The sequence below is a fragment of the Numida meleagris genome, chromosome 21, assembly GCF_002078875.1.
Source record: "Numida meleagris isolate 19003 breed g44 Domestic line chromosome 21, NumMel1.0, whole genome shotgun sequence".
NCBI classification, from domain to species: Eukaryota; Metazoa; Chordata; class Aves; order Galliformes; family Numididae; genus Numida; species Numida meleagris.
In genome coordinates, this window is record NC_034429.1 from 3,228,974 (window position 1) to 3,239,043 (window position 10,070).

General features: G+C 66.4%; 3 protein-coding genes across 8 annotated transcripts in view; 1 reads left to right on the forward strand and 2 right to left on the reverse strand.

The window, feature by feature from the left end:
* LMAN2L (lectin, mannose binding 2 like) overlaps positions 1-958 on the reverse strand; it is a 7,841-nt gene extending 6,883 nt beyond the window's left edge. For 2 of the 4 annotated variants that reach the window (XR_002432400.1, XM_021374866.1), the window contains exons 1-2: positions 210-958; positions 9-127 (exon numbers count right to left, since the gene is read on the reverse strand). Coding sequence is in view for 3 of the 4 variants with exons in the window: in XM_021374866.1 (XP_021230541.1) it covers positions 9-127; positions 210-423 (333 nt within the window). In the remaining variant the exon portion in view is untranslated. The remainder of the gene's footprint in view (positions 1-8; positions 128-209) is intronic. The other 2 variants (XM_021374867.1, XM_021374868.1) reach the window with 2 other exon arrangements.
* On the forward strand, positions 1,248-7,938 carry CNNM4 (cyclin and CBS domain divalent metal cation transport mediator 4). 2 transcript variants are annotated; one of them, XM_021374862.1, is made up of 7 exons: positions 1,248-2,707; positions 4,498-4,641; positions 4,721-4,864; positions 5,507-5,676; positions 5,825-5,924; positions 6,621-6,796; positions 6,872-7,938. In XM_021374862.1, the coding sequence occupies exons 1-7, from the start codon at positions 1,285-1,287 to the stop codon at positions 7,064-7,066; spliced, it is 2,352 nt and encodes a 783-aa protein (XP_021230537.1). In that variant the 5' UTR covers positions 1,248-1,284; the 3' UTR covers positions 7,067-7,938. The 2 variants fall into 2 exon arrangements, with proteins under 2 accessions (XP_021230537.1, XP_021230538.1); XM_021374863.1 differs by having other exon boundaries at positions 4,724-4,864.
* ANKRD39 (ankyrin repeat domain 39) lies at positions 8,798-10,047 on the reverse strand. Of its 2 annotated transcripts, XM_021374865.1 has the most exons (4): positions 9,590-10,047; positions 9,391-9,494; positions 9,107-9,310; positions 8,798-9,019 (listed from the first exon to the last, which is right to left on the reverse strand). In XM_021374865.1, the coding sequence occupies exons 1-4, from the start codon at positions 9,972-9,974 to the stop codon at positions 8,882-8,884; spliced, it is 831 nt and encodes a 276-aa protein (XP_021230540.1). In that variant the 5' UTR covers positions 9,975-10,047; the 3' UTR covers positions 8,798-8,881. The 2 variants fall into 2 exon arrangements, with proteins under 2 accessions (XP_021230540.1, XP_021230539.1); XM_021374864.1 differs by having other exon boundaries at positions 8,798-9,310.

Below are 10,070 nucleotides of genomic sequence, written 5' to 3' on the forward strand. Positions count from 1 at the left end.
GCGCTCACCACGCGGTTCCACACGGCTCCCCACTTGCTCTGCATGTCGGGCGTGAGGCGGATGTACTGCGCCATCACTATGGCGTTGCCCTGCAGCTCCCACAGCCCCGCGCTGGCCGAGCCCACTCCTGTCGGGCCCACAGCGGCGGTCGGTACCGGGCTTCCAGGCACCGACCCCGGGCTGCCCTCCACCCCCGCTCCCCGCCTCACCCTGGTACGGTTTGGACAGCGAGTGCTCCCGCTTCAGGTGCTCCTCCATCTGCTCGGCCCGCGGCCCGCCCAGCCCCAGCGCCACGGCCAGCAGCGCCAGCCCGGCCCGCCACCGGCCCGCCGCCATCTTGCCTCCTCCTCCTCCTCCTAGCCCCGTGCGCCCATTGGTCAGCCCGCTCGGCCCGCCTCCCATCCCCGCGCGACCATTGGTCATCCCTCTCCGCCCACCGCCGCGATACTGATAGCTGGTTGGCTGTGCGGCGAGTCTGTCAGATGGAGGGCGGGGTAAAGCGCGCAGGGGGTGATGGGGGATTGAATTAAAGGACACTTCCGGGGTGAGGTGTGGGCGGGTCCTAGTGCAGGCCTGGAGCTTCCCGTGTCTGCCGTTGGGTCCTACTGCTTCCCAGTGCCCGAAGTCCTGCCTACGAGTCCTCCCCGGGTCCTGCCCGTAGGTCCTAGTGACCCCAAGGGTCCAACTCCACAGAGCGATCTACCCCCCTCAAGGTCCTGCCCATGGGTTATAATGCCCTCAAAGGACCTGGGCCCCACACCACAGGTCCTAGTGCCCCCCTCTCCGAGGTCCTGCCCCCCACCCCGGGCCTTGCCCCATAAGGCTTAGTACCTGCCCCCTCACCAAGGTCCTGCCCCTTAGATCCTAGTGATCTCACCACCGTGTCTTGCCCCCAAACTAGCTTCTGACTTTAGGTCCTAGTGCCCTCCATCCCCATATCCCGCCCTCCACCCAAGCCCTGCCCCCTTAGGTCCTAACGCCTACAACTGAGGCACTCCACCCCACACCCCACTCGGGCTCCTAGTTCCCCTCCCTCCCACCCCATCAACCCTCCTTCCGTGCGCTTTTCCCCTCCAGCCAGACACCCACCCACAGAGGAACCCCACCGCCTCCTGTGGGCCCCACCACACCTTCCCCCTTCAATCCCCCCCCATCCCTCTTCTAACACCGACCCGCCCCTAGTGGGCGTGGCCTAGGCCGAGAAGGGGCGTGGCCTGGCGCGGAGGGGGCGTGGCCTGGCGGCGAGCTGACGCCACGGGCGCGCGGCGGCCGGGAGCCACCAACATGGCGGCGGGCGGCGGGCGGCGGCGCGGCGGCACCCGGGGCATTGGGGCCACCCGCGGCTCGGCGTCGCCGCCTCCGCTCCTCCCCCCTCTCCTCCTGCTCCTCGCCCTCCCCGGCGGCACCGCGGTGGGCGCCGGGGAAAGCGTGATCCTGGGCATGAGGCTGGAGGAGAGCACGAAGCCGGCGGCCCCCACGCGAGGCCCGATCCGCGTGACGGAGGGCAGCGATCTGGTGCTTCGCCTCTACGGCCTGGGGCTGGGGCCGAGCACCGGGCAGCGCGTGGCCTTCGCCGAGCTGCGCCCCGCCGGCAACGCCTCGACGCCCAACGAGACGTGCCCCGAGCGCTCGCAGGACCTGGTGGTGCAGGGCCTGGTGGGGCAGGGCCCGGGGGGGAATCCCGACACCTCGGCGCTGCTCCGCGTCCGGGTGCAGCCCCTGCGCAAGGACGAGCAGGCCAAGACCTACGTGCTGTGCACGCAGCGGCGGCCCGGCCTGCCCTGGGTGCCGCACCAAGGCACCGACGGCCGCATCGTGGTGGTGGAGGAGAAGAAGTCCTTGCTGCCCCCGTGGCTGCAGGTGATCCTCATCGTGGGGCTGTTGGTGCTGTCGGGGATTTTCAGCGGGCTCAACCTCGGCTTGATGGCGCTGGACCCCATGGAGCTGCGCATCGTGCAGAACTGCGGCACCGAGAAGGAGAAGCGCTACGCCAGAAAGATCGAGCCCATCCGGAGGAAAGGGAACTACCTGCTGTGCTCGCTGCTGCTGGGCAACGTGCTGGTCAACACCACGCTCACCATCCTCCTGGACGACCTCATCGGGTCGGGCATCGGCGCCGTGGTGGCTTCCACCATCGGAATCGTCATCTTCGGGGAGATCGTGCCGCAGGCGCTCTGCTCGCGGCACGGCTTGGCCGTGGGCGCCAACACCATCGTGGTCACCAAGTTCTTCATGCTGGTGACGTTCCCCCTCTCCTACCCCATCAGCAAGCTGCTGGATTACATCCTGGGCCAGGAGATCGGCACCGTGTACAACCGTGAGAAGCTGGTGGAGATGCTGAAGGTGACGGAGCCCTACAACGACCTGGTGCGGGAGGAGCTCAACATGATCCAAGGGGCCCTGGAGCTGCGCACCAAGACGGTGGAGGACGTGATGACCCCGCTGCAGAACTGCTTCATGATCAACAGCGACGCCATCCTGGACTTCAACACCATGTCGGAGATCATGGAGAGCGGCTTCACCCGCATCCCCGTCTACGAGGAGGAGCGCTCCAACATCATGGACATCCTCTACGTCAAGGACCTGGCCTTCGTCGACCCCGACGACTGCACGCCCCTCAAGACCATCACCAAGTTCTACAACCACCCCGTCCACGTCGTTTTCCACGACACCAAGCTGGACGCCATGCTGGAGGAGTTCAAGAAGGGTGAGCGAAGCGGGGGAACGCTGCGGGGCCGCTCCCCGGGGCGCTGCTTTTCCCTATGGCTCCGGCGGCGCGATGCCGGAAGCAAAGCTCAGGCTCCCTGGCAGCTCTCCAGGGCCGGGGCTGCAATGCTGGCACGGGCTTTGGGGGGCTTATGGGGACGGGGAGGACACAGAGTCCCTGCTGAAGGTGGGGGTGGCTCCGTTTCAGCGCCCGTCGCTCGGTGGGATCTCTCTGTGGCAGCGTTGAGGTGGCAGAGCTGTCCCTGCAGAGCAACCTCAGCTGGGCGCTCGCCTCTGGAAACACTTGGAGAGTGTTTACGTGCTCTTCGGTTTTAATTACTGGCCCCGGAGGCCCTTGAAACGCTGCTGGAGAGTTGCACGGCTCCCTGGCTCGCTTTGGCTCCCTCCTCCGGGCCCTGCCTCACTCCCCTGGCTTCCCACTGGCCCCACATGCCCTTGCTGAGGGGCCGAGGGGCCGTGCACCAGCCTGGGACCGCACTGCGCCCAGTGACCCCGCTGCCTCCCCAGCTCCCGTTAAGCTCGTGGCTGCGTCCTGCCGGCACTGGGGACATTTAGGGGTGTGGGGCGGCTGCCTGCGCTTCATGCTGGGATTTAGGGGATCTGGCGATTCCTCCTGCAGCCAGAGCTCTGCTGCAGCTTGGGGCAGGATTTAGCAGATCCAAGCTAGGCTGATCCTTCAGGGTAAGAGTCTGGAGGCTCCACGCTCGGTTCCTGCCTCATTTCTGCACCCACACTCTCCCTGCACCCTAAGACATTGTCACACTCAATGGCAGCTCAGCTCCCCCCTTCCCAAAACCCAGCAGAACAGGAGTTGGGCCGCGTTCTGCCGCCCCACTGCTGGAGCTGGAGTTGACGCAGCTGCTGGCGCCAGCTTTCCCTCCTACGAATCCTTATTAAAGGATTTAAAGCGCAATCGCTCCGATTACAAAGCCCCCGACGTCCCGCGCTGGTATTCGCTGCTGGGTCAGAAGTGGGGAGCTGGCAGCCCCACTGCCTGGGCTGGGTTTGGGAACCGGGTCAGCCCCCAGGGCCCACTCCTTAGGGTTGGAAGTGGGAAATTCGCTGAGCAAAAAGACGAAGAGGTGGAATCGGTCAGCCCTGCTCTTCGTTGTCCTGACTGCAGGACTGGTGCCGTGGACACGGCCCAAAAGCTGGCACTGGGTGACGGGTCCTGCAGCAGCACTCAGTGCCCATCCCCATCCTCCTGCTCCTCTTGGTGTGAGCAAAGTGCAAGGCTTGGAGTGGGGACGGGATGCTTCACCCCTTGGCGTGGGGTGGTCCCCTCCTGTCCTCCGAAAACCTCGTATTGTGGAAGGGGAAGGTCAGGGCTTCACCTGGATTCAGCACTGAGCTTTTAGGGTGCAGCTTTTGGGATGCACGGGGACCGTGGTGGCCTCAACGGTGCGAGCGGGATCTGTGCCCTTTGCTCTCATCCCTGCTGTGCCCGTGGGGAGGAACCGCAGCCTGACTCAGTGGGGCTGGTCCTGCTAGGGTGCGGGTGACACGGGCCAGGTCCCTGCAGGTCACATCCCCTTGTCTGTGTCCCCTTGGCCAAGTCCTTGCCTCGCCTCTGCGGTGAGGTGTCCCCAGTCCTGCGGGCGCCTCTGCCCTTAATTGCTGTCATTAAATGGGGAACATGCGCCCAGCCCAGGGCTCATTTAGGTCGTAATGTCTTTATTGTCCCTGCGCAGGGAGTGTGGTAGGGTTGAGCACATGCACATGTGAGTTGGCTGGAGCGCGTCTGTCTGACGTCCTCCTGTCTGTCTGCAGGAAAGTCACACCTGGCCATCGTGCAGAAGGTGAACAACGAGGGCGAGGGGGACCCCTTCTACGAGGTGCTGGGGCTGGTGACGCTGGAGGACGTCATCGAGGAGATCATCAAGTCGGAGATCCTGGATGAGTCGGATGCTTTTGGTAGGTCCAGGGCTCGGCCCTGCGTCCCCGCGGCGTGCTGGGGAGCTGGGTGCCAGCTGCCACCCTATCACTCCGCTAGCAGCCGATGAAAACCGCAGCAAGAAGCGGACGGGCAACCAGAAGGGCAAGCGGGACTTCTCGGCCTTCAAGGACCCCGTCAACGAGCAGAAGGTGAAGGTGTCCCCGCAGCTGCTGCTGGCTGCTCACCGCTTCCTCTCCACGGGTGAGTTTTTGGGGATGCTCTGCATGGCTCTGTCTGTCCACATCGGCTCTGTGCTGCTGCACCTGGCACCACGAGGGTTCTGTTCCCTTCCTGTTGCTCTGTAACTGAGAAGTTGCAGAGGTTTTACATTTTGCCTGCTCTGCTGTTATCCAGCTTGCTGCTGGTCCACTGGGGGGAGCCCTGCCTGGCCTCATGTCCCTGCAGAGCAGGCACATTGGTGCAGTGGCCTCATCCTGCCCGGAGGATCCCTGGGATGGGGACGTGGGAGCACGGTGGCCACTGCATTCCAGGAGGAGCCAGGGATTGGCTGGGAGACCTGGAGGCAAGGGGCTGTGACTGTGACACCCTGCTCTCCTCCCCTCTGTCCCCAAAAACGAGGCTTAGGTTTGCCCAGCAGGAAGGTCCTGTCCACGTGTCACCCTGCAGCTAGGGCTGGGGACCCGAGTGCTCTCCCTTTGGAGGTGCTGGAGGTGCCAGACCCGGCAGCTTCTGGCCCAGGGAGGTGTGGTGGGGCCCAGCCTGATCCAGAGCGCTGCCCCGAGGGGCAGGGTGTCTGCCTGCCTCCCTTGGCACCTTCATCTGCGGCGTTGGGAGCAGGGGCGAGGACAGCCCGCAGCTCTGACCCCGTCCTGTCTCACTCAGAGGTGACGCTCTTCACACCCAACTTCATCTCTGAGAAGATCCTGCTGCGGCTGCTCAAGTACTCAGACGTCATCCAGGAGCTGAAGTTTGACGAGGAGAACAAGAAATCCCCGCACCACTTCCTCTACACCAAGAACAAGGCTGCCGACTACTTCATCCTCATCCTGCAGGTACCGTGGGGTGGCAGTGTCCTTTGGATCTCATCAGCCTGACACCCAGGGCGCTGCCCATCACCAAGGCCACGGGCAAGCTCCTCCCACCCACCCCAGCGCTGCGGGATGTGGCATTACGGGGCCTGACGCTGCCTCTCCCTTGTAGGGCAAGGTGGAGGTGGAGGCCGGCAAGGAGTGCATGAAGTTTGAAGCAGGAGCCTTCTCCTACTACGGGGTGATGGCCATCAGCCCGCCTCCTGTATCGGGTGAGCACCCCAGGATTCCCCAGCGTTTCTCCACCCTACTACTGCTCCGTCCTGCTCTCTGCCATCACCCTAGCCCTCTCTCTTTACGTTGTCCTCTGCATGTGTCATGTTGTCCCTCTGCCCAGCCCTGGCACCAATCCTCAGCCCTCGGGCCATTGTTTGCCAGGTTGATGGGTTGACAACGCTGGGTTAACTCAGCATTTGGGTGTCCCCAGCACCCCAGGCCACACGGATGCAGCACCAGTTGCCATGCCCCCGGGGCTGCATGGGGGATCTGGCAGATCCCAGTGCTCCTGGAGGAGGAAAGGTGGTTCCTCAGCCTCTGGTGGGCTTTGGGGGACAGCGCTGAGCACCTGCTCCCCCTCCTGGTGTTACAAGGCTCCTGTGCTCCCTTCACCCTCCCCATTTTCTCCCCCCTGTGGCTATGGAGGCAGCTCTGGCAGAGCAGGGGAACCCACCTGCGTTGGGGCTGTCCCCGTGATGGCCGGGTGGCGAAGAGGTGCCATCCTCCCTGTGCTGCGTATGGTTCATCTGTCACCCTTGGCTCGCTGAGCACGTCACCACGCTGTCCCCATCCCCCCACCTTCCCCCGATCCAGAGGGGCAGGGAGCAGCACCCTCAGGTTGGGACACACGGCTGAGAGCCGAGGCACCGAGCAGTCCCTCAGGCGGTGCTGAGCCTTTCCCCATCCCACAGAGACCCGCTCCCCGTCCCACGTCAGCGGCCTCAACCGCTCGGCCTCGCTCAGCTGCCACGAGCGCTCCGACTCCGTCTCGTCCCCCATTGGCGGCAGCAACAACCAGCTCAGCGCCGTCGCCCCGTACATGGCCGACTTCAGCGTCCGCGCTCTCAGCGACCTGCAGTTCGTCAAGGTGAGGCCGCGTGGGGCCGGGGGACGTCTCCCAGGCCACGGCCCCCACCTCACCCTGGGTTTGCTTTCCGCTCAGATCACGCGGCAGGAGTACCAGAACGGCCTCACCACGTCCCGCATGGACAGTTGTCCCCAGTCCCCGGACAGCGGCGCTCCCAAACCCGATCTCCCGGAGAAAGCGGAGCCGGCCGACGAGACCACCAGCCTGCTGAACGAGAGGAACTGCCTGGGCCGCCGCAGCACCCACGGCCCCATCGAGAACTCCATCTGAGCCGCCCGCGGGCCGGGGACGCGCTGGGAGCCGCGGGGACGCGCTCCGCACACGGTTCCGAAGGGAGCGGCCGCGGCGGAGGAGGGAGAGCCCGGCCCGGTGCTGCTGCTGCTGCTCGGGGATGGTCGCTCGGCGGAACGCAGCGCGGCGGAGGCGGAGGGCCCGGTGTGGCCGAGGCCTCCGCTCGGTGCAGCTCAGGGAGTTCGGGTCCCGCGGGCCGGGCCTCCCCCCGGGCCTCCTCCTGCCGAAACCGGGCCCAGGCCGCGGCGGGGCCCGCTGCCGCCATCTTCCCCTTCCCCCTCTGCCCCACCCCACACGAATGATGGAAGCGAAGCGGAGGAGGGGGTGACGTGACTCAGGGAGTGCCACGGCCCCGGGGCGGGGGCTCGGGGGGGCACACAGCTAGCGACCAAAGGACGGCGGAGGGCAGCCCCCTCCCCAGGGGGTTCCTCCCAAAGCGGACCCCCCCACCCCCTCCCAGCGCTGCTCCCCAGCCCCACAAAGCACAATCCCCGGTGACCGCCATTAAGTTATTGGGAGAAGGGGAATTAATTGCGTTAATCACATCGTGACGATCAGGGCCTGGTTCTGCTACGGGGAGACGCTAGGAATAATAATAATTAATAATAATGAACCACGGTGAAAACCCTTTTTTTATTAAATCTTCCTCTATGCAACCCCCCCCCCCACCCCCCTGCTCGAGAATCTGTATTTATTTTCGCATCAGGTTTGATTTGTATATTTGGGGAGGGAGCACTGGGCCCTGCGCAGCCCGCTGCAGCCCCACGCCCCTCCCCTCCGGGTTGTGGAACGGATTATGGAACTTTATTTTATTTTTTTGCCGGTTGGTTAATAAAATTCTCTATCTTTTGTGTCGGGTTCGGAGTGTTCGGGGATCGGAGGGGGCGCAATGGGACGCGGCGCCTTTAAATCCCCCCGAGCTGTTGTTTACCGCGCCGCGCTGGTGAGGGGCTGGCGGTCGCCGATTGGCTGCGAGGCCTGAGGCAACGAGTCCGCTGATTGGCCATGAGGAGGAGAGCTAGCAAAACGCCCGGTGATTGGTAATGCGGGCGAGGGAAGAGGCGGGGCGAACGCTGATTGGCTGGGGAGAGGGAGGCGGGCGCTGCGTGTCGCTGTCTCCACGGCGACGGCCAGCGGAAGCGGAAGTGGCGCCGCAGGGCGGTGCTGGGCGGGCGATGTCATGGCTCTGCCTAAAGCGGCAGCGCGCGGAGATCGGTGAGGAGTTTGGTACCGCCCTTATCATGCAGGTGTGGCCCTGCGGGCTCGGGACAGTGCACGGGGGGAGGCGTGCGGGACCGGCGTGCTCGACGGCCGTGCGCCCGGGAGAGCGGAGAGGTGGGACGGGAGCAGGGGGTGAGCCGGAGCGCGGCCTCGGCGGCAGCGCGCGTTGCGCTGGGGAGCCCTCCCCGCGGTGCTCCTTCCGTCGGCGCTGCCCTGTTTGCCCCGTTCTTGGTGCCTTGCGGTTTTTTCCCTTTTTCTGAAGCACTACGTGCTGCTGGAAGGGCACAGCTCTGTCCCGGCAGCTCGAAAACGGCGATTCCCACCCCACCGCCTCCCCAGCTGGTGCAGTGGCGCTCCGCTCGTGGCCACGGCCCATCCCGCGTTGGGACGGCGCTGTCCCCTGCCCTTGGCACCGCCGCAGTCCTCGTGCCACCACCCACGGTGACCCCGCGTCCCCCCAGGCGCACGGACAAAGAGGCGGACGCAGCGTTCAGGCCCAGGGCTTTGTTTTTTTTTTTTCCAGCAGGGCTTCCTCCCTCCGCCTCCATCCGCGGCGATCCTCGCTGCGTCCCTTCAGCCCTCCAGCAGGTCCCACACCGCGGGGTCGGCCGTGTCGCGGGGCCGCCGTCCTTTAGCGTCGCGAGCCGCCAGCAAAGCGGGGCCGTGCTGCAGCAGCAGGACGCAGAGCTCCCGGTGACCGCGCTCCGCCGCCTGCGTGCGAGCCACGGGAGCGTCACCGACGGCACGGTAAGGGCCACCACCCCCTAAGGGCACCGTCCCCTCGCTGCCACCGCGCACCTTGTGCAGGCTGGTGCGGCCGTCCCCGTCGGCGGCGGCGGGGTCAGCGCCGTGAGCCAGCAGGAGCCGCGCCACGGCCGCGTGCCCGCAGTAGCTGGCGCGGTGCAGGGCGGTGGCCCCGCCGGGCGTGCGGGCGTTGCAGTGGGCGCCGTGCTGCAGCAGCAGGCGGCACACCCCCAGGTGCCCGTTGCGGCTGGCGTAGTGCTGCGGGGCGGCGGGGAGCGGTGAGCTCGGGGGGCTCGCGGCCTCCCGCTGCCCTCCCGCCGCCCCGCGTCGCCCCGTACCAGGGCCGTGTACCCCGCCAGGTCGGGCTGGCTGGGCTCCCCGCGCCGCTCCAGCAGCTGCTGCACCCGCGCCTCGTCCCCGTCCCGCGCCGCTGCCCAGATCCCTGCGGGCGGCGGGAGGTTAAAGCCGGGGAGCGGAGAACCGGGCCCCGCCCCGCCTCTCTCCATTGCCCTCAGCCCCCCGCCCCGAGCCGCGCACCCCGCTCGAAGTCCATCTCGGGCAGGCTTTGGTGCACGCTGGGCACCGCCACCCGCGGCGGGCAGCACGGCCCCGGCGGCGAACGGCGGCCCGCCGCCATCAGCGGGGCGGGGAGAGCCGAGCGGGGACGAGAGGAGCCGAGTTCGGCGGGAGGGGAACGGGGGGAGCCGAAGGGAGCCGAGTGAGAACGAAGGGAGCCGAGGGACGGCCGAAGGGAGCCGAGGGACGGCCGAAGGGAGCCGAGGGACGGCCGAAGGGAGCCGAGAAGGGCCGAATGGGGACGAGGTGAGCAGCGGCGAAGGGAGCCGAGGGGGAACGAAAGGAGCCGAGTGAGGCCGAAGGGGAACGGAAGGAGCCGAGGGGAACCGAAAGGAGCCGAGTGCATCCGAAAGGGGTTGAGAGGAGCCGAGTGGGAACGAAAGGAGCCGAGTGGTGCCCACGGCGCAGGCGCACTGCTGCCCCTCCCCGCCCCGCGGCCCGG

What these genes read in the sequence shown, in the direction of transcription:
- CNNM4 (XM_021374862.1), top strand. Translation starts at nt 1,285, where the DNA reads ATGGCGGCGGGCGGCGGGCGGCGGCGCGGCGGCACCCGGGGCATTGGG. An exon ending in TCACCGCTTCCTCTCCACGG is followed by an intron (nt 4,865 to 5,506) that starts GTGAGTTTTTGG and finishes TGTCTCACTCAG; the next exon opens with AGGTGACGCTCTTCACACCC. An exon ending in GCGACCTGCAGTTCGTCAAG is followed by an intron (nt 6,797 to 6,871) that starts GTGAGGCCGCGT and finishes CTTTCCGCTCAG; the next exon opens with ATCACGCGGCAGGAGTACCA.
- ANKRD39 (XM_021374864.1), bottom strand. Translation starts at nt 9,974, where the DNA reads ATGCACTCGGCTCCTTTCGGTTCCCCTCGGCTCCTTCCGTTCCCCTTC. An exon ending in CGAGATGGACTTCGAGCGGG is followed by an intron (nt 9,495 to 9,589) that starts GTGCGCGGCTCG and finishes CGCCGCCCGCAG; the next exon opens with GGATCTGGGCAGCGGCGCGG. An exon ending in TGGCGGGGTACACGGCCCTG is followed by an intron (nt 9,311 to 9,390) that starts GTACGGGGCGAC and finishes GCCGCCCCGCAG; the next exon opens with CACTACGCCAGCCGCAACGG.